General features: G+C 42.2%; 1 protein-coding gene across 1 annotated transcript in view; it reads left to right on the top strand.

Moving 5' to 3' along the window:
* Nucleotides 1–12,953: 12,953 nt before the first annotated feature.
* INTS8 (integrator complex subunit 8) overlaps nt 12,954–26,808 on the top strand; it is a 46,656-nt gene continuing 32,801 nt past the window's right edge. The window contains exons 1-8 of the mRNA XM_027561503.1: nt 12,954–13,222; nt 15,504–15,678; nt 17,316–17,456; nt 17,764–17,835; nt 18,557–18,608; nt 19,999–20,181; nt 23,437–23,544; nt 25,085–25,240. Coding sequence (XP_027417304.1) covers nt 13,093–13,222; nt 15,504–15,678; nt 17,316–17,456; nt 17,764–17,835; nt 18,557–18,608; nt 19,999–20,181; nt 23,437–23,544; nt 25,085–25,240 — 1,017 coding nt within the window. The 5' untranslated portion in view covers nt 12,954–13,092. The remainder of the gene's footprint in view (nt 13,223–15,503; nt 15,679–17,315; nt 17,457–17,763; nt 17,836–18,556; nt 18,609–19,998; nt 20,182–23,436; nt 23,545–25,084; nt 25,241–26,808) is intronic.

Genomic DNA, 26,808 nt, shown 5'->3' with positions numbered 1-26,808 from the left:
TCCTTACAAAGAGATGTCTTTCCTTGACCGTATCCAGCTGTTAAGTTCCCCTCGTCATCTAAATAGAGCTGATTACTGTATTTAGTTTTCAACAATTCCTGGGGTATAAATCTCCACAACCAATTAAATCCTGGCTCTTTGAAGGATAATGTTAGAGGACCAAAAAAAAAGCAAAGGAGAAAAGGAAAGATACAAGCATCTGAATGCAGAGTTCCAAAGAATAGCAAGAAAAGAAAGCCTTCCTCAGCGATCAATGAAAAGAAATAGAGGAAAACAACAGAATGGGAAAGACTAGAGATCTCTTAAAGAAAATTAGAGATACCAAGGGAACATTTCATGCAAAGATGGGCTCGATAAAGGACAGAAATGGTATGGACCTAACAGAAGCAGACGATATTAAGAAGAGGTGGCAAGAATACACAGAAGAACGGTACAAAAAAGATCTTCATGACCCAGATATTCACGATGGTGTGATCACTGACCTAGAGTCAGACATCCTGGAATGTGAAGTCAAGTAGGCCTTAGAAAGCATCACTATGAACAAAGTTAGTGGAGGTGATGGAATTCCAGTTGAGCTATTTCAATCCTGAAAGATGATGCTGTGAAAGTGCTGCACTCAATATACCAGCAAATTTGGAAAACTCAGCTGCCGAGGTCCAGCCCCGGCTGATCCAGGGTATTCGAAGGGGAGACGGCGTTGGTGACCTATTCAAATGTTAATTAGAGATATGAAGAGTAATAGAATGAGGATAGCTCAGTAGGAAAATTCAGTGGAGAAAAGAGGCTGAGTAGCTTGGTTTACGCAGAAAATCAATATAACCTGTGACACCAGGTTAGCTCTGACCACGGAGGCCGCAGGCGCCCTCTCAAATAGCGGAAGGTGCCCCACCTTAGACACCTCGAGTGAGTCTTAGAAGCCCAGGCAAATAAATGGTCGCAGAGGACCTCCGCGCTCCAGATGGAGACTTCAGCCAGAATGTGAAAAGAAAGAATGACATGGGGAGACCAAGCTCTGGTGAGCAAGGCCCGTAGCTTTATTTTCAACAGGGGCTTTTATACCCTAAGTTACACATAGAGGATAATAGGGGATGCAAAGTCAGCAGTTTTTGATCCTTATGAAAAACCAGAATTTCTTTCCTGCAAATTTATCATATACAAATGGTTTAGGTGATTTACATCATCTTCTGGCCAGAAGGCCTGTTAACATTTTATGACTCTTGACAAAGACTTATCAACAAAGACTTATTTTCTCTAAGAGTAATTATTTTAAGGTTTGGAGCCATCTTCTGAAGATAAAATTGCATTCCTATAGGGCGGATGTGTAATGGGTTTACAACAAAGGAAAGAATTTATTACCTTAAGGGTCTAAAGTTACTAACACCAAGGCCACAACTTATTTTTTCTACATACCAACTATATTAATTAATACACATTCAAGGATACAATTCAGGGGATGTGAAAACTTGGCAACAAACATTGGTTCATCAATGAAATCTTTTACTAGTTTTATTCTGACAGTTTCTAACTCTCTGAGAGGCTCTAAGCTATTTGAATATCTTAAGCTTCCCGTGCCTCTCTAGGCTGGGTGACTAAACAATCATATGCATAGCTGACTAAACAATCATATGCATAGCTGTAGGAGTCTGGGTAAACTTGTCAGGCGAGTTAGAGAGCCATCTGAGGGGTTTGGGTTTAAACACTCCTAATTGTCCAGGATCTTTATTAATTGGAGCTGTAAGTTAACTCTTTGACAGAGCGAGATGGTGGTGGGGGACAGCCCCCAGTAAAGTCAGAGGTGAGCGCACAAAGCAATAAAGTAGGCAGACTGGTTTTTTTGGGGTAGATGCTCGAGAATATCCGGGGGGACTCCTAAGGCTCGATCCTGCCTTTGCGTATGCCGAGCCTCCTTCCTCATGACCTTTGTCACGAGTGGAATGCCTCACCGGCTCCTGGCACTCAGCAGTGGCCACAGGACTGGAAAAGGTCAGTTTTCATTCCAATCCCAAAGAAAGGCAATGCCAAAGAACGCTCAAACAACTGCACAATTGCCCTCATCTCACATGGTAGTAAAAGTAATGCTCAAAATTCTCCAAGCCAGGCTTCAGCAATACGTGAACTGTGAACTTCCTGACGTTCAAGCTGGTTTTAGAAAAGGCAGAGGAACCAGAGATCAAATTGCCAACATCCGCTGGATCATGGAAAAAGCAAGAGAGTTCCAGAAAAACATGTATTTCTGCTTTATTGACTATGCCAAAGCCTTTGACTGTGTGGATCACAATAAACTGTGGAAAATTCTGAAAGAGATGGGACTACCAGACCACCTGACCTGCCTCTTGAGAAATCTGTATGCAGGACAGGAAGCAACAGTTAGAACTGGACATGGAACAACAGACTGGTTCCAAATAGGAAAAGGAGTACATCAAGGCTGTATATTGTCACCCTGCTTATTTAACTTCTATGCAGAGTACATCATGAGAAACGCTGGACTGGAAGAAACACAAGTTGGAATCAAGACTGCTAGGAGAAATATCAATAACCTCCGATATGCAGATGACACCACCCTTATGGCAGAAAGTGAAGAGGAACTAAAAAGCCTCTTGATGAAAGTGAAAGTGGAGAGTGAAAAAGTTGGCTTAAAGCTCAATATTCAGAAAACAAAGATCATGGCATCCGGTCCCATCACTTCATGGGAAATAGATGGGGAAACAGTGGAAACAGTGTCAGACTTTATTTTGGGGGGCTCCAAAATCCCTGCAGATGGTGACTGCAGCCATAAGATTAAAAGACGCTTACTCCTTGGAAGGAAAGTTATGACCAACCTAGATAGCATATTCAAAAGCAGAGACATTACTTTGCCAACAAAGGTCCGTCTAGTCAAGGCTATGGTTTTTCCTGTGGTCATGTATGGATGTGAGAGTTGGACTGTAAAGAAGGCCGAGCACCGAAGAATTGATGCTTTTGAACTGTGGTGTTGGAGAAGACTCTTGAGAGTCCCTTGGACTGCAAGGGGATCCAACCAGTCCATTCTGAAGGAGATCAGCCCTGGGATTTCTTTGGAAGGAATGATGCTAAAGCTGAAACTCCAGTACTTTTTTGGCCACCTCATGCGAAGAGTTGACTCATTGGAAAAGACCCTGATGCTGGGAGGGATTGGGGGCAGGAGGAGAAGGGGACAACAGAGGACGAGATGGCTGGATGGCATCACTGACTTGATGGCCTGAGTCTGAGTGAACTCCGGGAGTTGGTGATGGACAGGGAGGCCTGGTGTGCTGTGGTTCATGGTGTCGCAAAGAGCTGGACAGGACTGAGCAACTGAACTGAACTGAACTGAACTGTTAGAGGACAAGGTGGGTTTATTCTTTTATTTATTTTTATTTTTGGCTGCATGGAGTCTTCGATGCTCTACACAGGCTTTCTCTAGTTGTGGCAAGAAGAAGCTACTGTCTAGTTGCCGTGCATGGGCTTCTCTCTGCGGTGGCTTCTCTTGTTGCAGAGCACAGGCTTTAGGATGTATGAGCTTCAGTGAGTTCAAGTTGCTTACTCATATCTGACTCTTTGCGACCCCATGGACTGTACATGGAATTCTCCAGGCCAGGACACTCGAGTGGCTAGCCTTTCCTTTCTCCAGGGGATCTTCCCAAGCCAGGGATCAAATCCAGGTCTACCGCATTGCTGGCGGATTCTCTCCCAGCTGAGCCACAAGGGTATCAGTAGTTGAGGCTTATCAGCTCTAGAGCATGGGTTCAGTAGTCGAGGCTTCTTGACATGCCTTTCCCAATTTGAAACTCTTGTCTTACAAACTCTTGTTTTGGCTCTCGATGAAAGTGAAAGAGGAGAGTGAAAAAGTTGGCTTAAAACTCAACATTCAGCAAACTAAGATCATGGCATCCGATCCCATCATTTAATGGCAAATAGATGGAGAAGCAATGGAAACAGTGACAGACTTTATTTTTGGGGGCTCCAAAATCATTGCAGATGGTGACTGCAACCATGAAGTTAAAAGATGCTTGCTCCTTGGAAGAAAAGCTGTGACCAACCTAGACAGCATATTAAAAAGCAGAGACATTACTTTGCTGACAAAGGTCCATAGCCAAATGATGGTTTTTCCAGTAGTCATGCATGGATATGAGAGTTGGACTATAAAGAAAGCTGAGCACTGAGGAATTGATGCTTTTGAACTATGATGTTGGAGAAGACTCTTGAGAGCCCCTTGGACTGCAAGGAGATCCAACCAGTCAATCCTAAAGGAAATCAGTCCTAAATATTCATTGGAGGGACTGATGCTGAAGCTGAAACTCCAATACTTTGGCCACCTGATGCGAAGAACTGACCTCATTGGCAAAGACCCTGATGCTGGGAAAGATTGAAGGCAGGGGGAGAAGGGGACGACAGAGGACAAGATGGTTGGGTGGCATCACCGACTCAAAGGACATGAGTTTGAGCAAGCTCTGTGAGATGGTGAAGGACAGGGAAGCCTGGCGTGCTGCAGTCCATGGGGTCGCAAAGAGTCGGACGCGACTGAGCGACTGAACTGAAGTGAACTAACAGAGAGAGAGCGGGGGCCGCCGCCCACCGAGGGGGGCGGACTGGCTGCTGAGGGTCAGGGACGGAGTCCTCTCCTGGCACCCCGGAGCCACGGCTCCCCAGCCTGCCGCCCCCCGGCCCCTGCCCCGGGCGCTGCTGCTTCCTTCCCACCCGGGCTTCAGAGACCCCCGCACCCCACTAGAAGGCTTCGCAGGGCCGCGGCCCCACGCCTCCTCGTCGCCTCCACGGAACCCTTGGAGGGCGTGCTGATGGCCTCGGGAGCTCAGCCTGGCGACCAGCTGCTCGCGGTGCCCCCGGGTCCGCGCTGTTCGGGGCGCGCCGGGTTTGAATTGCTCGGTCGGCAGCGGCTCCGCGGCGGCCCCGGGGGCGCCAAAGTGCGCGAGGAGGTGCCCCCGCCAGGTGGACACTGTAATCGCGCCGGCGGGAGCAGATGGCGCACCGTTCCCCGCGCGGGCCCCGGCGTCCCAGCTCCGCGACTCCGATCCGTCCCCCAGGCTGCAGCCTGCGCCGCCGCCGCCCGGGAGTGGAGGTGGTTGACCGTGTAGCTCGATGTCGGGGCGCCGGGGATGCCGAGAGGGAGAGAGCCTGGGGCCTCGGGATGAGGGTTCTGGGGTCCTGTGGGTGATGCTCGTCCCCTTTCTCGAGTCAGTCCAGAGGCACTAATGTTCGCTCGCCTTGTTTTTTATTGTATGAGGCAGGTGCAAGTAGCCAGCAATTCGGGGCAGAGCTGCAAAGACAAATGGAGTAAAACATGCCGCTGGAGGCGTCAGGGACTCTGGCTCTAGGGTGCACTTACTTATTGCAGTGACAAAGGTAGACTGCGTATTAAAAAGCAGAGATATCAGATGCAAGTACTTTAGCCGGGCACATGGTTACCCACAAACATGTCTACATTTTCCAGCCTCCCTTGCAGCCTGGCACAGCAGCCAAATAACTAAGTGCTGGCCAATGGGATGTGAGCAGAAGTGGTGTGTGCAACTTCTTAGTATGTCCTCAAATGAAGTGGAATGCGTCCTGCTTGTGTCCCACTTACTGCCCCCCTTCCCGCTTCTGGTAGCTGGAATGTGAACAGGATGGTTGGAGATGGAGCAGGCATTCTGTACCAGGAGGTGAATACCGGACGCTGAGGATAAGCAGAGCTACAAAGATAAAAGGAGCCTGGGTTTCTGACATATTACCTCTGGGTCTCTTTCCTGCAAGAGCTATATGGACTTCATCTCTCTTTTATTAAGTCTCTTAATTTTTAATTTTTGACCAGCATATGGTCAGTGTAGTTAATGTGAAAGAAATCCCTATCTGGAAGAGCTATCTGCACCCCTGTGTCCATTGCAGCCTTATTCACAATAGGCAAGACATGGAAACAGTCTAACTGTCCATCATGTGGTGTATATATACAATTGAATATTATTCAGCCATAAAAAAGAAGGAAATCCTGTCATTTTTGACAACATGGATCGACCTTGAGGGCATTATGCTGAGTGAAACAAGTCAGACATGGACAAATACTGCAAGATCTGACTTATATGTGGAATCTTCAAAAGTCATACCCATAAAAACAATAGAAATGTGGTTGCCAGGGATGGGGTGGGTGAGAGATATGAGGAAATGCTGACCAAACTTTCATCAGAAGATAAATAAGCTCTAAGGATCTTACTACAGCATGGTGACTGCAACTAACAATATTTCCTTGAAATTATATATGTTGTTGAAATTTGTTGAGAGGCTAAGTCTTAAAACCCCATAAACAGAAAAGGTAACTATGTGACCTAATGGATGTGTCAACTAACTTCACTGTGGTAATCGTTTTACAAATATATATGGATCAGATCATCATATTATACATTTTAAATTTATACAGTTTTGTCAATTATATCTCAAAGCTGGAGGGAAAAAAGCCAGCGTGATATAACTGAGAAGAACCCACAGAAAATAAACATATATGTATTTTGCATTCCTGAGACTCTTCCATTGCACTCTCTCTAAACATTAAGTGTTAAATGTTTTTGTCTTAAAAAAAAAAAAAAAAAAAAAAAAAAACCTCTGAGAACTGCTGAAAAATAGGCAAGTTATAATTAACAGCTATGATTCCACATCTAAACCCATCCTTTTTAAGTCTGTGGGGGTAGTTTATTCTGGGATCTGACTTTCCTCTTGAGGGGGCAAGGTGGGATTTAAAGTGGCTGGCTGCTCCAGTGCCATTGTCATAACTGACTGGCTGCTATTTCCTGGAACCTGGAGTGTGTGGCTAGCAGCCAGGCCACTGACAAGATCAGCAGCAGAGGCCCGATTGCACCCCTCTCCACCCAGGCTTCCCCGTTTAAGAGTGTGGTTCACAGAGTTCTTCCTCCAGAAAGCACTCCAGCAAAGGAGCCGTAAGCAGGAAATAGATAACAGATGAGCAGCACATTCCGAGAGATGTGGGCGGCCACGAGGGGTCCACGAAGGATGGGGAATCACCCGGGGCTGCTGCTCTTAGTCCTGAAGAGGCCAAAGGGGCAGGGGACTTATTGGAATCAGGGGAGAGCTACACCCTTGAAGAGGGGTCACTGGACAGGAGCCACTGCCCAAAGTGAGGTTCCGTCGGTATGGGCAGGAAGGGGGTTCTTGACCTCTCCCCATTCGCACTCTCCTCTCCTGCCCAGCTTCCCACTGAGTGAATCTAACTGGAAGCCAAGGGCAAGGGCATCCAGGTCGAAACCACCCCTTAGCACTTAGTTTGTTTTCTTGGTGATGGAGCAGTGGGCCTCCCCCGACCTCCGCACAGATAGGTACCACCTCCTCCCAGTTCTGTTAGGCCAATGTGGATGATGAAATGCCATCTTTTCTCAGGCAGTGTGAGTTCCTGACAGTATGCTGTTGCTAGGCAACCTGTTACCCTGCGTAAGAAAAGCCAGCTCCTATAATTTAATGAAATGTAAAGCACCACTTGCCCACAGTAGTAGATATAATGGTCGTCTGAGTTAAATTCACCCATTCCAGCCCATTTTAGTTCGCTGATTCCTAGATTGTCGATGTTCACTCTTGCCATCTCCTGTTTAACCACTTCCAATTTGCCTTGATTCATGGACCTGACATTCCAGGTTCCTATGCGATATTGCTCTTTACAGCATCAGACCTTGCTTCTATCACCAGTCACATCCACAACTGGGTACTGTTTTTGCTTTGGCTCCATCCCTTCTGGAGTTATTTCTCCACTGATCTCCAGTAGCATATTGGGCTCCTACCGACCTGGGGAGTTCCCCTTTCAGTATCCTATCATTTTGCCTTTTCATACTGTTCATGGGGTTCTTCTGGGTGTTCATTGGAAGGACTGATGCTGAAGCTGAAACTCCAATACTTTGGGCACCTCATGCGAAGAGTTAACTCATTGGAAAAGACCCTGATGCTGTGAGGGATTGGGGGCAGGAGGAGAAGGGGACGACAGAGGATGAGATGGTTGGATGGCATCACCGACTCAATGGACGTGAGTTTGAGTGAACTCCGGGAGTTGGTGATGAACAGGGAGGCCTGGCGTGCTGCGATTCATGGGGTCGCAAAGAGTCAGACACGACTGAGCGACTGAACTGAACTGAACTGAAAGCACTACTTGCAAGAGGGATATGGACTTGGGAAATGGCAGCAATGAGCTCAATATTGCTGATTACCTCTCAGACCCCGGTGGTCAATCCCCTTGAACACAAGGGATCCTCAAGGTGGTATCGTGGTGGTGGAGGTGGTGATGGGGGCATAGCTGTAGCACAGGCAGTCCTGGAGCCAGTGAGAGGCAGGTAAATTGTGTTCATCTCTGGTGCCCCATTTCAGTCTTTTTTTCTACAACTTGATTCAAAATTTTTTTGCCCTTGTTGTTTTCTCTCTCCCATTTTTAGACATGTTTGCATTGTGTATATTTCTATCAGTTCAGCTCAGTTCAGTCATTCAGTCGTGTCCGACTCTTTGCAACCCCATGGACTGCAGCACGCCAGGCCTCCCTGTCCATCACCAACTCCTGGAGTTCACCCAAACTCATGTCCATTGAGTCGGTGATGCCATCCAACCATCTCATCCTCTGTCATCCCCTTCTCCTCCTGCCCTCAATCTTTCCCAGTATCAGGGTCTTTTCAAATGAGTCACATCAGGTGGCCAAAGTATTGGAGTTTCAGCTTCAACATCAGTCCTTCTAATGAACACCCAGGACTGATCTCCTTCAGAATGAACTGGTTGGATCTCCTTGCAGTCAGTCCAAGGGACTCTCAAGAGTCTTCTCCAACACCACAGTTCAAAAGCATCAGTTCTTCAGCGCTCAGCTTTCTTCACAGTCCAACTCTCACATCCATACACGACCACTGGAAAAACCATAGCCTTGACTAGACGGACCTTTGTTGGCAAAGTAATGTCTCTGCTTTTCAATATGCTATCTAAGTTGGTCATAACTTGTCTTCCAAGGAGTAAGTGTCTTTTAATTTCATGGCTGCAATCACCATCTACAGTGATTTTGGAGCCCCCAAAAATAAAGTCAGCCACTGTTTCCACTGATTCCCCATCTATTTCCCATGAAGTCATGGGACTGGATGCCATGATCTTCGTTTTCTGAATGTTGAGATTTAAGCCAACTTTTTCACTCTCCTCGTTCATTTTCATCAAGAGACTCTTTAGTTCTTCTTCACTTTCTGCCATAATGGTGGTGTCATCTGCATATCTGAGGTTATTTGCTTATATTAGTTAGCAAATATTTATTGGGTGCCTGTCGTGTGCCAGGGACTGTACTAGGTAAACAGTGCAACCACTGTCCTGCTCCTTCCCACCTACCTTCACGAGGGTAGTCTAGCAGCAAAGTTAGCCTGTTCAGGAACTGCAAGGAGATGAAGTGAGTGCCTAGATGGGGATGCACAGTGCTATGGCAGCAGGGAACAGGGCTCAGGGAAGGCCTCGGAGAAAGTCAATGTAAGCATCAGGAATTTGTTAGGTAGCTATAGGACTCACTTCGTATTCTCCAGAGTTCTGTTTTTGGAAGCCTCTATGAAGATGTGATTCAGTTAATTGTAGCAGGATAGCTTATGTAAAGAACAGATGACCTCCAATCACCAGCCTCGTGTTACATGCCTTCTTCCTCACAGCAAAGCATCAGAAGCCGGGGGATCTACGCCACTGGTAGACATACTACCCACAGACGGCCACAAGATGGCAGTGCATCCATCAGCAAAATACTTAACTGAATACTTAAATATGCATTCATAATTGAACCATATTGTGTTGGAGAAGGCAATGGCACCCCACTCCAGAACTCTTGCTTGGAAAATCCCATGGACGGAGGAGCCTGGTAGGCTGCAGTCCATGGGGTCGCTAAGAGTCGGACACGACTGAGCAACTTCACTTTCACCTTTCACTCTCATGCATTGGAGAAGGCAATGGCAACCCACTCCAGTCTTGCCTGGAGAATCCCAGGGATGGCGGAGCCTGGTGGGCTGCCGTCAGTGGGGTCTCACAGAGTTGGACACGACTGAAGCGACTTAGCAGTGTTGGCTTTTTAAAAATTTTCAGATAAATAGGAACTGAATTTAAATTTATTTAAATTTATATGATTTTTTAGAGACCCTTTATGAAAAAATCTTTAGGGTACACTGCATGTGTGCTCAGTCGTGTCTGACTCTTTGGGACCCCAGGGTCTGTAGCCCACCAGGCTACTCTGTCCATGGTATTCTCCAGGCAAGAATACTGGAGTGGGTTGCCATTTCCTCCTCCAGGGGATCTTCCCAAACCAGGGATCGAATCCACGTCTCTTGCATCTCCTAGATTGGCAGGCCGATTGTTTACCACTAGTGCCGCCTGGGTACAAAGTAGTAATAATATCTCTATGCATTTTTTTCCCCATTATAACTCTATTTTCCTAGTGGGGAGAACTGATTTCAGAAGGGAAAAGTTAATAATTTACTGGAAAACCAAGAATGCTGGGAGGATATAAGAGAAAATATTTTAAGCTCTCGTGAAGCCTTCATGATATAAGTATCATGAAGCTTTCGTGGGGAGACTATGACCAGCTACTGCTGTTTACCATCAGCATAAAACAGAAACTCCTACTTGAGTCACTGTTGAGCACCTACAGAATGCTACCCTTGCAAGACACTCTGTAACAGGTAACCATCATTGTAACAATGTTTGCTAGGATTCCACTTACTCTCCTGATATTGCTACATCTGGTACCATCTCTTTCCTGAATTTTTTTCTTGATATAAAGTTAAGCACTCCAGTGCCTTTCAGGCCCTGTGACAGCCTTTAGGTCCTTTTATTAACAATTACTACAAGCTTCCCGTCCCATCTTCCTTTCCCTTCCCGTATTCCTTCTCGAAGGGGAGATGTAGCATCCAGCATCCGGGCACAGCGAGGGGCTGTTGCATCCACATTGACTTACCTACTGTTACGGTTTGCCGGGAAGGGGGCGGGCCTTGTTAGGTTGCAGGACTTCACTTTAAAACTGGGACAGTCCCAGCCAAACCAGGAGAAGTTGGTCCTTCTACTGGTGTCCAAAGGAAACAGGGTAATCCAAGAAGGTGTTGTGGAGAGAGAATAATGGAGGAAGTGTGGCAAAATATTAACAATCGAGGCATCTGGGCAAAAGGGGTGTGAGAGGTCTATACACTGTTCTTGCAACTACCCTGTAGGTTTATAACTATTTAAAAAACAAAAAAACCATCAGCAAGGTATCTTCTTTTTGGCCATGCTGTGTGGCTTGTGGGATCTTAGTTCTTCGACCAGGGGTCGAACTCTGGGCTCATGACATGCAGCGATGAAAGTGCTGAGCCTAACCACTGAGCTGCCAGGTAATTCCTGCAGTTCAATTCAGTCGCTCAGTCGTGTACAACTCTCTGCCACCCAATGAACCGCAGCACGCCAGGTGTCTTCTTTATGAAGCAGAATGCTAAGTATGGCCTCTGGGATCAGATAAAATGGAAACTCAAGTCCCTATTTTAATACTAACTAGATGTGTGATTGCCAACATCCGTTGGATTATGGAAAAAGCAAGAGAGTTGCAGAAAAACATCTATTTCTGCTGTTTTGACTATGTCAAAGCCTTTCAAAGCCTTCACAATAAACTGTGGAAAATTCTGAAAGAGATAGGAATACCAGATCACCTGACCTGCCTCCTGAGAAATCTGTATGCAGGTCAGGAAGCAACAGTTAGAGCTGGACATGGAACAACAGACTGGTTCCAAATAGGAAAAGGAATACGTCAAGGCTGTATATTGTCACCCTGGTTATTTAACTTATATGCAGAGTACATCATGAGAAACGCTGGGCTGGAAGAAGCACAAGCTGGAATCAAGATTGCCAGGAGAAATATCAATAACCTCGGATATGCAGATGACACCACCCTTACAGCAGAAAGTGAAGAACTAAAGAGCCTCTTGATGAAAGTGAAAGAGGAGAGTGAAAAAGTTGGTTTAAAGCTCAACATTCAGAAAACAAAGATCATGGCATCTGGTTCCATCACTTCATGGGAAATAGATGGGGAAACAGTAGAAACAGTGTCAGACTTTATTTTGGGGGGGGCTCCAAAATCACTGCAGATGGTGATTGCAGCCAAGAAATTAAAGGACGCTTGTTCCTTGGAAGAAAAGTTATGATCAATCTAGATAGCATATTAAAAAGCAGAGACATTACTTTGCTGACAAAGGTCTATCTAGTCAAGACTATGGTTTTTCCAGTAGTCATGTATGGATGTGAGTTGGAGTATAAAGAAAACTGATCGCTGAAGACTTGATGCTTTTGAACTGTGGTATTGGAAAAGACTCTTGAAAGTTCCTTGGACTGCAAGGAGATCCAACCAGTCCATCCTAAAGGAAATCAGTACTGAATATTCATTGGAAGGACTGATGGTGAAGCTGAAACTCCAAAAACTTTGGCCACCTGATGCAAAGAACTGACTCATTTGAAAAGACCCTGATGTTGGGAAAGATAGAAGGCGGGAGGAGAAGGGGATGACAGAGAATAAGATGGTTGGATGGCCTCACTGACTCCATGCACATGAGTTTGAATAAACTCCAGGAGTTGGTGATGGACAGGGAGGCCTGGTGTGCTGCAGTCCATGGGGTCGCAAAGAGTTGGACGCGACTGAACTGAACTGAAATCTCAGAAATGGACGTCGGAAAATTGAAATCAACAAAGACAGATTTGCCTAGATCACAGTCTGAACCTGTAGGGTTCGCTAAATTTTCCGAAGACTCTCAGGCCTGCCGATGAGGCTGTTCTGTCCGCTGGCCAAGGGAACAGGGAAAGCAAACTGAGCGACGTAGTTCACCAGCAAGCCGTCTCCCAAGGACATCGGCCCCGCCCTCCTCCAACTCGAATAACGATTGGTCTGGAGGCGCGGCGGGGGTGGGGTGGGGGCGGAACCAGGACGCCCCGCCCCGGCTGGGGGTCAGGCCGCCATTTTGGGTTGTGTGGGTTTCCGGGACGTTCCGCGTGCCCCCTCGCTTCCGGGCAGTTCCGCACGTCAGAGGCCCCCGGGGCCCGCGTCCGAGCGTCAGGTTGGAGCCGGGAAGCGTCCCTGGGGGTAGCGGCGGCGGGGGCAGGATGAGCGCGGAGGCGGCGGACCGGGAGGCGGCCACCTCCAGCCGCCCCTGCACCCCGCCGCAGACCTCCTGGTTCGAGTTCCTGCTGCAGGAGTCGCTGTTGGAGAAACACCTGCGCAAGCCCTGCCCGGGTAAGCGCGGCGCCCGCGGCCCAAGGATTGCCCTCGGGGCTCCCGCCGCCCCGCGCCTTCTGTCGCTACCCCGCGGCCCGGGGAGGCGGGCCTCGGGGCTGAGCCCTGGCGCCGCCCCGTCTCTGACTGGGCATCAAACCTGCCGGCGCGGGGCGCCGCTCCGGGAGGCCTAAGAAAAGCGGGAAACAGAGCCCCTCCCGCTCCCGCCCCCTATTAGTGTTTGCCGTCTTGTCGCCTCTCAGGTGGCCTTGTGACCGTACTCGGGTTCGGGGGGAGGGGGTCTCAGCCCTCCCCTGGGGCTGAACCCCGGACAGTTTGGGCGGGGGGTGCGGTCTGCGGAGACATCAGCTGTTCAGAGGCTGGTCCTGACGCTGAATATCTTAGGTCCGTATTTTAACTGTTTGATTCCTCAACAAACGGATTCTGCTGACTCAATTATTCCAAAGTTGGGTTGTAAATCAAAGCGAAAACTTCTGAAAGCAGAAAATGCTATCACAGTTGCAAGATGGTTATTGTATAATGATGTTTATGATTGATACTGCAGTTCAGGAGTGCTGTTCAGGGAGGGTGGGAAATAACAGGTATTTCTGGAAAGAGGTGCTGGCATGAAAAGGTAAGTTCCTTGGATGATAAATTGCTGACGAGAGTTCGAATCCAGATGTGCTTGTTCAGTCTAATCCACTGGTAATTAGACTAATCCACCACTAATGAGCTGGTGGAGACTCCTGTGCGAGAAGTTGGTGTACTTCACGTGGGCGGTTTTACCACTATATTGTATTAATGTGCTTTTAATTCAGTTTGTTGAGTGTTTCTGGGTGCCAAGCTCTGTGCTTCATGCTTCACAGCTGCATTCTCGTTTAATTCCGTCTTCATGATAATCCTGTGAGGTAGGTGGTCCTCTATTTTGCATTGACAGAAACAGGTGCAGAGGTAACTTGATGCAAGTCCCACTAATTAAGCCTTAAAGCAATAATTTTAAACATGGCATTTCTTTCCCCTAATTTGACAGTTGTTTGCCGAACTGAAATCTGTAACCATTATGTTCTGTCGTCTAAAGTGCTTTTGTCTGCAAGGATCTGTTATCTTCCCTTCTTACATCCTTCCTGATCTTTCGTTTATAATAGCCAGGCTCACTTCTTGTGAATCATAATCCTTATTCATTGTAACTACACAACTGTTTGGATCCCCTTTTTTATCCCTTAACTTTCAAAAAAAGTTGAATAGTTGATTTATAATGTTTTAGGTATACAGTGAGGTGATTCAGTTATATGTATACACCTGTTCCTTTTCAGATTGTTTTCCATTGTTTATGTGCTTATTTGCTCAGTCCATGAGATTCTCCAGGCAAGAGTACTGGAGTGGGTTGTTATAGGTTATTAAAATAACCTATTGGAGTATAGTTCAATATCGAGTAGAGTTCCCTGTGCTATATAGTCGTGATATATTGACATTGAATGTAGTTCAATATATTGATACTGGATATAGTTCCCTGTGCTATAGAGTAGGTCCTTGTTGTCTACCTTATATATATTCGTGTGTATGTTAGTCCCAAGTTCCTGATTTGTCCCTGCCCCCCAGCCCCTTTGGTAACCATAAATTTGTTTTCTTTCTGACTCTATTTTGTAAGTAAGTTCATTTGTATTTTTTTTGGTTCCACGTGAAAGTGATGTCATACGACATTTGTGTTTCTCTGACTTGACTTAGTCTGATAATCTCTAGATCCATCCACATTGCTGCAGAGGGTATAATCTCATTCTTTTTTATGGCCAGGTAGTGTTTGACTGTGTATATGTACTGCACATTCTTTATCCATTCATCTGTCAGTGGACATTTAGATTTCTTCAACGTATTGGCTATTGTAAGCAGTGCCACTGTGAACACTGGTGTGCATGGATCTTGAGTTAGAGTTTTCATCTTTTCTTGACATATGCCCAGGAGTGAGATTGCTGGATAATATTAATTAAAATTATTTGCCATTATAGGTTATAATTTCCATTCCAATAATAAAATTAATTAATACAAATTAATTAATTTTTAAATTAACCTCTGTATTTTTTTCATATTTGTAGACTTTTAGACGATGGCCATTCTCACCATTGTGAGATGATTGATTACTCTGTGTAGTTTGATTTGCATTTCTCAAATAGTGATACGGAGCATCTTTTCATGTGCCTATTGGCCTATTTGGGTTCCTTTTGTGGCCAGAAACCAATACGGTGAATCTTTTTGCATCTTTGTAATTAGACCTTAAGTTCAGGAATTGCTTTCTTTTAAATCCTAGATCCTGCACCAGTTCAGCTTATAGTCCAGTTTTTGGAACAGGCTTCCAAACCTTCAGTTAATGAGCAAAACCAAGTTCAACCTCCACCTGATAACAAGAGAAATCGTGTTTTAAAGCTCCTTGCTCTTAAAGTTGCTGCACATTTGAAATGGGACTTAGACATATTAGAGAAAAGGTATACAAGATTTAAATGAATTAAAAAAAAAGATTTAAGTGAATTTATTTTGAGAACTGTTAGATATTTTGGTTTATTTCAGTATGTGTTCTTATAATATGGGTCTTTAAAGTGAAAACTATTTTTCTGTGTATTCTTGGTAAAATATGCAAGTATTTTCCAACAAGTGTAAGAAAATATTTTACTGTTGAATGAATTTAAATCACCTTTTAAAGTATAAACTTGGTGTTATCAATAATGAACCAGTTTATTATTATTCTCATTTTTTTGACATGATAAGTAGAGAAAATCCATGACTGAACAGTTTTAAATCTTCATTTTACTTTTACATACCTGAAGAAAATAAAAATTAATGATGAATCGTACATAATATTATGGTACATATTATCTTTGTTGAATAATTCATTTAATTTTACTGGTCATAAATCAGTCACTGTCTCTTAAACTTTTAAACTATCTTATTAGAATCAGTGGTTATTTGTTTATAAATAAGTGTTTCAAATGCATTGTTATATAATGATTTGTTTTCACCCCCTTCTCACAATTTAAAGAGAAATACCTTATAGAATATTTGGAGAAATTCAGAAAATAAGAAATAATAGGGAGGGGAAAGAAGTGTTTTTAACATTTTTGTGTAATTTTTGTTGTTTTCCTCCCTATATTTTTAAACAAAGTTGTGAACATACCTTGTATACTCTTTTGATTTTTGTTTTGTTTCATATAGCAGGATATCATGAGCATTTCCCCAGTTTGGTTTTTGGAGATTATCCATTGTATAGATAATTTATTAATTGTTCCTCTATTGACAGGTTTTTAGTTTTTCTCTAGTTTTTCACTTTTATAAATCATAGAGCTTTAAAATGTCTTTGTCCATAAGCTTTATATGAATTGCGAGTTGTGTCCTTGGTATAGATTGTTAAATTGCCAGGTCAAGTGGTGTAAACGTTGTTAAAGCTCATTATGCATATACTGGATTGCGTTTCCAGAGAGTTACATTCGTTTCTACTCACACTACTAGTACTTGAACACTTTTTTCACCATATATTTTCCAGCATTAAATATTAGGATTAAAAAAAAGGTTTGTTCTTTAAGGAGGAGCTTATCTGTTAATAGACTCAAGGCTTATCACCAGATAGCAATGTGTGCAAAACAGTATGATGTATATAATAGAGTTGGAAAATTGAACACTTGACTGGATATTTGATGATAAACAATAATTTTTAGGTGTGAAATTTATACTCTCCTTATGTTAGGAGGTAATTTTTTGGAGATATGTTCTGAAATACTTGGGAAGAAATGATTTACTATTGGGAATTTGCTTTACAGTAATATGGAAAGGAGGGAAGTGGGTGAGAGTAGAGATGAAACAAGATTGGCTATCAGATGATAACTGTTGAAGCTGGATGATGGGCACATTGGTGTGTATTATATTATTCTGTCTACTTTTGTATAGATTTAAATTGTTTTTGTTAGAAAAGCTTAAAAGATCTTTTGATAAATTTTCATTTACGTTGTTGAGACAGGTTAATAGAATGGCTCTGTGGATTTACTACTAAAATAATTATTTTTAGCAAAGTACTGAATTGTGCATTGTGTACTTGCACAACTTATGTGTCGTTTGATTCTTCCTTTTTAAGTTTGTCTGTTCCAGTATTGAATATGTTGTTGAATGAACTGTTGTGCATCAGTAAAGTTCCTCCCGGGACAAAGCACATAGATATGGATCTGGCCACTTTACCTCCAACCACTGCCATGGCCATACTTCTCTACAATAGATGGTAAATTTTTCATAAACCTAAAATATGTTGGGCAGCCTTTCTTTAATTGCATTATGACTTCAGGGATGTGCTTTTAAGTCATCGGGGATCTCTCAGAGGATCTTGGGAATAGTGAATCTGATGGTGGAGAAAATTATGACTGCATGGACGAAAAGCATTCTGATAGAGAAGTGGATGACTTATACAGTTTTTATTATATGTCAGAATTTTGGATAGTTTATAAGTCTTCTAGGAAGTACTAAAAAAATACTTGAAGTGACATTTATAATGTATTAAATTTTGTTTTTATTTGTCTTTTTTTTTTAAGGGCAATTAGGACAATTGTTCAAAGTAGTTTTCCTGTTAAACAGGCAAAACCTGGACCTCCTCAGTTAAGTGTGTAAGTTGGCCAATAAAGACCCTTACTTGGCACTTTTTTGTCAGTTTGTGTTTTTTTTTTAAATTTTGCAAGTTTTTAAGAACTCTTGGTACAGAAGGAATAAAGCAGAAATCAGAGGGCAGAAGGCCTGCATGCAGGTAGGTTTGGAGGGGGTGGAAGGGTGAGAGACTCAGACAGGCTTTTGGATAACTAGAGTAGAGAGCTCCAAAAAAGGAGGGAGCACTTTGTAAAGTGTGCCTTTCGTCTTAATGTTAACTGCCCTGGTTCCAGGAATTAAGATTGTTTTCATTTAATTAAATTTACTTGAAATAGATGTTTGTTCTGTATGTGGGAAATTTTAATTTAGAGTGCAAAAGTTAAGTACAATAGTTTGATCAGGTCTGGAGTTTTAAACCTTGTTCTTAAATTCCAAGTAGTAGCAACTTACCCAACTTTGGAGCTAGAGTGTAGTTTCTAACTTGATGTAAATAAGTTTTTGCTGCCAGAAAGTTTTATTTTTAAATTGAGGGTTTTTTTTTTTTTAATGCAAAGCAAATGAAAAAATAATGGTAGATAAAGGAGCATCATCATAATTGAGTTTATTTTTTAAGCATGAACAGAAATAGCATTAAAAGCATTTTTATTTATTTAAATTCAGCCTCACTGTCAAGAATGATCTTTAAGTTTTGAATTTTCAGTCTTTCAAGTAATATTTGGTACTCTTCTGTCATTTCTCTTTTAGTATGAATCAGATGCAACAGGAGAAAGAGCTAACGGAAAATATTTTGAAAGTGGTGAGTATTGGTATCGGTTACACTGTAACCTTTCTGGGATGTATTATATTTAGAGCATGTATAGGTGCTTCTTCTAATCTTATATATATTAAGAGTTAGTTGGCTTGGTTTAGATGCGATGACATTTAGACTTTGGAGAAGGCAATGGCACCCCACTCCAGTACTCTTGCCTGAAAAATCCCATGGACGGAGGAGCCTGGTGGGCTGAAGTCCATGGGGTCTCTAAGAGTCGGACACGACTGAGTGACTTCACTTTCACTTTTCACTTTCATGCATTGGAGAAGGAAATGGCAACCCACTACAGTGTTCTTGCCTGGAGGATCCCAGGGACGGGGGAGCCTGGTGGGCTGCCGTCTCTGGGGTTGCACAGAGTCGGACACGACTGAAGCGACTTAGCAGCAGCAGCAGCAGAACATAATTTGATAATATTCTAAATTGACACTTTTTAATGTTAATGAGAGTACTTTGCCACTAGTTTTGTTGTCAGATACTTCATAGTGCTTTAGCAGATGTGAGAAGTCACTCTTATAGGTGTTTTCTTTATATTATTTTATATCCTCCCTAAATTCTATAGTAAACATGTATTTTAAAATTATTTTTATTTTAAAAATGATTTTTACAAATTTTAGTTTATTTTTACTTTTTCTTTGGCCATGCTGTGTGGGGTTTGGGATCTCAGTTTCCCAATCAGATTGAATCCAGGCCGCTGCAGTGAAAGTGCCAAGTGCTAACTACTGGACTGCCAGAAATTCCCTAAAACTACTTTTTATTCAGTTATACATACATACATTTATATACAGTTACTTTTAAAATTTAAATTAGATTTAAATTCTTTAGTCAACATAAAAGTAGAAACCATAATTTAAAATGATCTCTTTAGTTCTTTATTTAATATGCAATGTATCAGAGATACCACCCAAAGTGCAGAGGCTAGGAAAGGAGAAGGAAGGTAACCATCTGTATCTATATACAACAGATAGTGTATTTTGAATGTGGAAGCAAAAAATGTGTCATTTTATTATTATTATCTGAGCGACTGATCTGATCTGAATGCCTAGAAAAGTGACTGGCACATCAAAGCATGCAAAAAGTTTCTTGAGTACTCAGTGGGACGGTGCAGATCTTAAACATTTTTCATCAGTAACTTTTATATAAAAGAAAGGTGTCAGTCTTTTCCAATTTGTGTTTTCAGTTTCACAATAGGAACCTTGTGAATTTTAAAATCTTAAAGTAACTTCGACAAATATAATTTCACTCTTGCTGTGTTAGGCGCATTTCTAAAGTAGACTAGTACGTTAAGCTGCTGAGTACCCTGCAGATATTTTTTGGTTGATACAGTCCAGTATTGCCATTTTTGTATTTTAAAAATTTGCTTATTGAACTTTTGTAGCTAAAAGAACAAGCTTCTGATTCTATCCTGGTACTAGAGGCAGCCCTTAAGTTAAACAAGGATCTTTATGTCCACACAATGAGAACACTGGACTTACTGGCCGTGGAGCCAGGCATGGTCAACGGAGAAACTGAGAGTTCCACTGCTGGATTGAAGATCAAAACCGAGGAGATGCAGTGCCAGGTATTTATTTCAGTGTTTAATCAATGCATGGCACATTTTTGGAAAATCTTACATAAAATCATCCTTGTATTTTTAATTAGAGCTTATTTCTAATGATTTTACTTCCTATGTTTACTCTGATTTTACTTCCTATGTTTATTAAAACTTTGCATTATAGTTAATTGTGAATTTTATAAGACCCCGTTGAAATTTTTCTGAAAGAAATGGAAGGAAAATTTCATATGCTCTTTTGTTTCCAAACTAGTTAACAGACTGACAATGCAGGGAGTAATAATATGAATGAACTGACTAGCAGTTCATTCACATTATAAGAAATCTAATCAGACCAAGAAAACAAAACAAAACTGATATTGTGCTAGATTTTGAAAAATGTAGGCTCCTAGAGAAATTCCTAGTTTTTCAAGGATCTTAAGCTGCCTGCTCTCCGTAACTCTGTACCCTAGTTCCTTTGTTGCTTTCAGTTGTTTTTTGTTGTTAGGCACTTTATGTGTTGATAGCTTCTTTTTCCCTGCTTGATTGTAAACTCTTTGAGGTCTCTCTCTTTTTTAAAATATATTTGTATTTTGCATCTTCTGTACATATTAGCACAGAATCTTGAGTATAATAGAAATTTTAAAAGAATTAATGATTGCCTATGGAGGGCCACTACGATAGAGCCTTTTATGTTCTATATTTTCTCCATTGTGTGAATTGGCATAACATTTTAAAAAATTAATCTTTTTGGCTGCGCTGGTTCATTGTAGCTGCTTGCGGGCCTTCTCTAGTTATGCTGAGTGGAGGCTACTCTCTACTTACGGTGGCTTCTCTTCTTGCGGAGCGTGGGCTCTTGGGCTTTGGTGGTTGTGGCTCATAGCCTCTAGAGCACAGGCTCAGTAGTTGTGGTGCATGGGCTTAGTTGCCCGAAGGCATGTGGAATCTTCCTGAACCAGGGATCGAACCCACATCCCCTGCATTGGCAGATGGGTTCTTAACCACTGGGCCACCAGGGATGTCTGGCATGACTTCTTTCATCACTGTTTCCCAATCTTGAAATAGCAGAAATACCTCTGACTTTAAAAAGGGTTGAGAGGTACCTTTTCAGATTAGCTGGTTCTGGAGTTAAAGATAATCCCTTTTCAAGACTTGCTGAGATGGAGTCTCATAGACTAGGAGTAGGAGTCATGAGGCATTGGCAGTTGGTAACCACTTCAAGGGCTCCCCCAGTGGCTCAGCAGTAAAGAATCTATCTGCCAATGCAGAAGATGCAGATTTGGTCTCTGGGTCAGGAAGATCCGCTGGAGAAGGAAATGGCAACCCACTCCAGTATTCTTGCCTGGAGAATCCCATGGACAAAGGAGCTTGGTGGGCTACAGTCCATGGGGTTGCGAAAGAGTTGGACACAACTTAGCGACTATACAACAACAACAACTCTGTCTTTGCCTGGAAAAGGGAATTATATGTATCTATAATATGTGTGCATATATAGGTGTGCTTGTGTGTATATAAGTCTTTATTATATACATACATGTACTTTAAACTTTAGCACTCCTTTATCCTAGATGGAAGGAAGCACTTTAGAATGAAAATCTGCCCAACATTAAGTATGGATTAAATAGTGTAAAGCAGTATTCTAGAGGCTGAGGAAGAATTAATCTTGATTTGTTGAACAGAACAGAATAGTATCTGTAGTCTGGTATCAGTGAAGAGTAGTTTGGTCAGGAATATCAGAGACTTAGGAATTTGGAAGAGGAATGAGTATCTGTTGGCTCAGGTTGGTTTGGTGCAAATGGAAATAAACAGTGTGGAATGAAATTTATTTCTACATCTGATGTGAATGGGGAGTTGAGAAGATTGGTGGGTTTGAAATAGAGAAGAATAGAGAGGTTTGGAGAGAGAAGGTAGTCCAGATTCTGAGATCCTTGAAAATCAGCCCATGGGGTTTGAACTTTCTCCTCCTTGGGGGAATAAGTTGAAGGCTTTTTTAAAAAGTCAGATCGAGAAGACAGAGCAGTCAGCCTTGTGAGGAGTAAATTTGAGATAGAATATTAGGAACCTAAGGGTCTGGCTTCAAGTCTGGTCTCTGCCAGTGCTTGGTTATATGCTTTCAAGTAGAAATGTTGCTTTCTGGGCCTTAGTATTCTTGTTCATAAAATGGCCAAGTTCAACTCAGTCTTTGAATTCTGCATTAGGTAAATCTAGGTGTCTGTTTAAGAATGCTCCTGGAAAAATATGCAGATTCTGTTAGAAAAAGACAAGTGGAAATGAGCTGTCATTTTATACTCATTCGTTCAGATTTCTCAATATTTTATTCTGGCCAGTTCTTTATTCATTAGCCCCTCATACCCTTTTGGAGACACCCCCGTGGCTGTCCCCTTTTTCGTTGTTAGAAGAATCCCCTACCTTCTAAGACTTGATGGGAGGGAGACCATGTTTCCTATAATAAAACTGACAACTCAAAATATTCGTGTTCTCTAGCCTTATCCTGCTGGAGGACAGGCACGTCACATCGGTGTGACAGAGACATTTAGACTGAATTAGGAGCTGGCTGGGCTTGCCTGGTGGCTCAGCAGCAAAGAATCTGCCTGTAAATGCAGAAGCCACAGGAGATGTGAATTTGATCCCTGGGTTGGGAAGCTCCCCTGGAGAAGGGCATGGCTACCCACTCTAGTACTCTTGCCTGGAGAATCCCAGGGACAGAGGAGCCTGGCGGGCTACAGTCCATGGGGTCGCAAAGAGTCAGACACGACTGAAGCGACGTAGCACACACGCAGGAGCTTTCTAGTGAGTCAGCGAAGTGGGATGATGGAGCATCCATTGTGATGGTGAGTAACTCCAGCAATGACAGGAAAGTCTAGTTCCCCGGCAGCCCTGGCAGGAGCGGAGCTGCTTCTTTCAGCGTCTGGTTCTGCTGGCTGCAGTTGCCAGGATCTGTGGCGTTGGCTGTTGAGATGGCTGTGCGGTGTTTCACTGCATCAGTTGCGGCTCTTGTTCTGGCTGCTTGCCTCCTATCCCCGTTTGTTTTCCAGGCCTGATTCTTTGGCTTTCCCAATAATTCTGTAGGCCTCCTGACGTCTTACCAGTAAGTCCCCTTAAGTCAGTCAGAGTTGATTTCTGTTGCTTGTGACTAAGAACTTTGACTGTTTCACTGCTCATTAAAATGTTTTTCTTTTTGCTACATGTGTAACTATGTTGCTGAGATAAAGGTGATTTTGAGTTTTGTTAGCTCTTAAGTTCATGAAAAATCACTGAGCAAATTGGTATTCATTACCATTTTAGGTGTGTTACGATTTGGGTGCAGCATACTTCCAGCAAGGCTCTACAAATCCAGCTGTCTATGAAAATGCCAGAGAAAAATTTTTTAGAACCAAAGAACTAATTGCAGAGGTAAATACAGTCATAACAGTAACATGATTTTCAGTCCTTTAAAACATCTATATATTTTTTGGCTTTCATTTTCCTGATGATTAAAAAACTATTAATCGTAGTAAATTTGATAGTTCAAAAAACTAATGGAAATATTTTTAAAAATCTGTAATACTACTGCCTAGAAATAATCCCTTTTGCAGTTTTAGCTTTTTTTTTTTTTTTACAGTTTTTGTTCTTTATGTTTTTATACAGTTAAGCTCATGCTATTTTGTATCTTGCTAAAATGTTAGAATAGATATTTTAAATATATCTATCCTATTCTGTTATATATAGATGTGCTATGATTTTATTTTTCTAGTGGTTGAGCATTTAGATAGTTTGCTGTTCTTATTTATTATAAAGTTGCAAAATGTATATCTCCAAGCATAAATTTTTGTTTAGACTTTAGATAGAGTTAAATTCCTGCAAGTAGAATTACAATGTCAGTGGTCATTAATTTTTTTAAAGGCTGTAATATACAAATTGATTTCTAGGTACATTTCTAGGTACAAATTGATTTCTGAGGGCTCTGCTATTAGTGAAGTTTTTTTAGTTGCTAATTTGATATTTATCTAGAATATCTTTTAAAAAGTTGTGTTCCCCCCCCCAAAAAAAAGTTGTGTTCCCTTAATTCCTAGGAGGGTAAACATTTTCATGTGTTTATTGTTTGCATTTTTCTTTTTATGATTCACAAAACTGAATTTTAAAGTATATAACTAGGTTTTTATATGCCTGGTGGCCAGAAAAATTCCCACTTCAATCTTGCCTTTCTTCACCAGAAACACTGAATAAATACACTAGAGATATCTTTTATTGGGAATTCTCATTTTAATTTGCCTGGGGAACTCATCAGATTTCTAATTTTATGGCATTTTGGATATAGTAATTTAAAACTTTAATTTTTTTAAAAAGTATGTCTTAAAAATTTTTTTTTCTGTTTTGGTAGAAGCATTTCTATTTTTTCTGGTTGAGTGAAGATTGAGTTTTCTTTGTTGTCCCCCTTTAAATCTCTGCCAAGTATATGTATCAATATTTTAAAGTATTTTAATCTTTTTTTTTTAACAGTTTTCATTCTTTGTTAGTATCTTAATTGTTGTTATACCCACAGAGAGTGATAATAATGTCTACATTTTTATGTTGGCCTGAGAACTCTAAACCAGCGGTCAGCAAACTTTTTTGTAAAAAGCTATATCATAAATATTTTAGGCTTTGTGGCCATATACAGTTTCTGTGGCATAGTCTAATTTGTTGGTTTTTTGTTTGTTTTTTTTTTCTGCCCTTTACAACACTAAGGATTGATTATTCTTTGGTCATGGAATCTATAAAAACAGGACATGGGCTGGTTTTGGCCTGTGAGCAATAGTTTGCTGACCCCTGCTCTAAACCTTTAACTTTTTCATTTTTTATGGTTCCTATTTTCCATTGGCATTTTCTTATGCTGTTAAAGTGCAATAAACGGGTGCTAGACTCTTGTTTCTATTACACTGATGGATAATGATATATACCTCTTACTTTACAGATAGGTTCATTATCTCTTCATTGTACCATAGATGAGAAGCGCTTAGCTGGCTATTGTCAAGCATGTGATGTTCTCGTACCGTCCTCTGATAGTACATCTCAGCAATTGACTCCATATAGTCAGGTCCATATTTGTCTGAGATCTGGCAACTATCAGGTAAGATGTATGACGGGGATACAGTAGTGTCATTGGAAAGCCCTGGAAGCCAGACAGCAGAGTTCAAATCCTGACATCACCATTTACAGTTGTGCCATTTGGGGCACGTCAGACAGATTGGCCTATAAATAGTTGTAATAATTAAGCTTTTTATGAGAATCAAATGAAAAGTTATAGTTTATAAACTCTTAAGGCAGAGCACTGGATAGATGTGGACTCATATGACTGATAATTATCCTTTCTTGAAGGTATAAAATTTGCCCATTTTAAGTACATTCTATAAGAAACTCTGTAGGCAGAACTTTTAACTTTTAAAATTACAGGTAGAGAACTCTTGGTTTTATGGAGGCTAAAGATCTGAAAGTACGGTCTTCAGCCTGACCTTATTAGCCTCTGCGAAAGTAAGACTGAAGGAGAGGGTGAGCAGAGCAGTTCTGGTCGGTTTGGATGGTTTGTTACATAGCCCACTTTTCCAGGGAGGCTGGGCGTCATCTCAGTTTTACTCATGAAAAGAGCTTAAATTAGTCTGTTGACATTTTTTTGTTGCCCCCTCTGAGTATATATCTGTAGCTTTGTAATGAAAATCACTGGGAGTTAGAATTTGTACTTTTTAAAAAAGCCTTCATTCTAGAAAGTGAACAGTGCCTTCATCTTATTAAATTCAAAACAAATTATGGAATGACAGTGCTATAACATACCTTTAGTTTTGTGTCTCCACAGTGGACTTTTAGCCTAGGTTTTTAGTTCACTTTTCTCAACTAGAGTTTTGGGGTTTTTTTTTCTTCAGAGAAAATAGAAGAGAGGGGACAGTGCTCCCTCCCCTGCCCTCTGGCCCCTTTTTTGTCAATTCTGATTTGCCCGGGAAGAAAAGTAAACTTTCTTGAAGGTGGATTTTGGATATAGATGAAGTTATCAAACACAAGAGACCTTTCAGTTACATATCCCTAGTACAGGCTTATGGGGAGTGGTAATCAATTATGATAAGATGTAGAATCTTTAAGACGGTTCCTGGCATAGTAAGACCCGTGCAGGCGAGAATGTTAGTCACAGATTGGCACATGTTACCATGTGTGCCATGCTTAGTCACTCAGTCGTGTCTGACTCTTTGCGACCCCATGGACTGTAGCCCTCCAGGCTCTTCTGTCCATGGGGATTCTCCAGGCAAGGATACTGGAGTAGGTTGCCATGCCCTTATCCAGGGGATCTTCCTAACCCAGGGATTGAACCCAGGTCTCCTGCCTTGCAGGTGGATTCTTTACCACCTGAGCCACAGGGAAGCCTGCATGTTCCATAGATACAATGAAGGGCCAGATGTATAACTCAGGAAGTAGTGTAATGGACAGCTAGGAGAGGGGAAAGAGCGATTTTGTTGCAACACTCCAATTTTATAATTTTAGCTATATATGCGGGAGTGTCTTAGAAATCCTATTTAGCTTTTTTGGGGGTGGGGGGATAGGATTCTCTCTGTAGCTGATGAGTTATTGAATAGCTGTAACAAATCAGTGTTCTAACATTTGGGAAGTGACTTGCTTGCTCCCATGAGCTCATGTTTTGCTATGAAAGTGAAA

This window comes from Bos indicus x Bos taurus, chromosome 14, assembly GCF_003369695.1.
Source record: "Bos indicus x Bos taurus breed Angus x Brahman F1 hybrid chromosome 14, Bos_hybrid_MaternalHap_v2.0, whole genome shotgun sequence".
Taxonomy (NCBI): Eukaryota; Metazoa; Chordata; class Mammalia; order Artiodactyla; family Bovidae; genus Bos; species Bos indicus x Bos taurus.
This window is presented reverse-complemented; position numbering and strand designations above follow the sequence as displayed.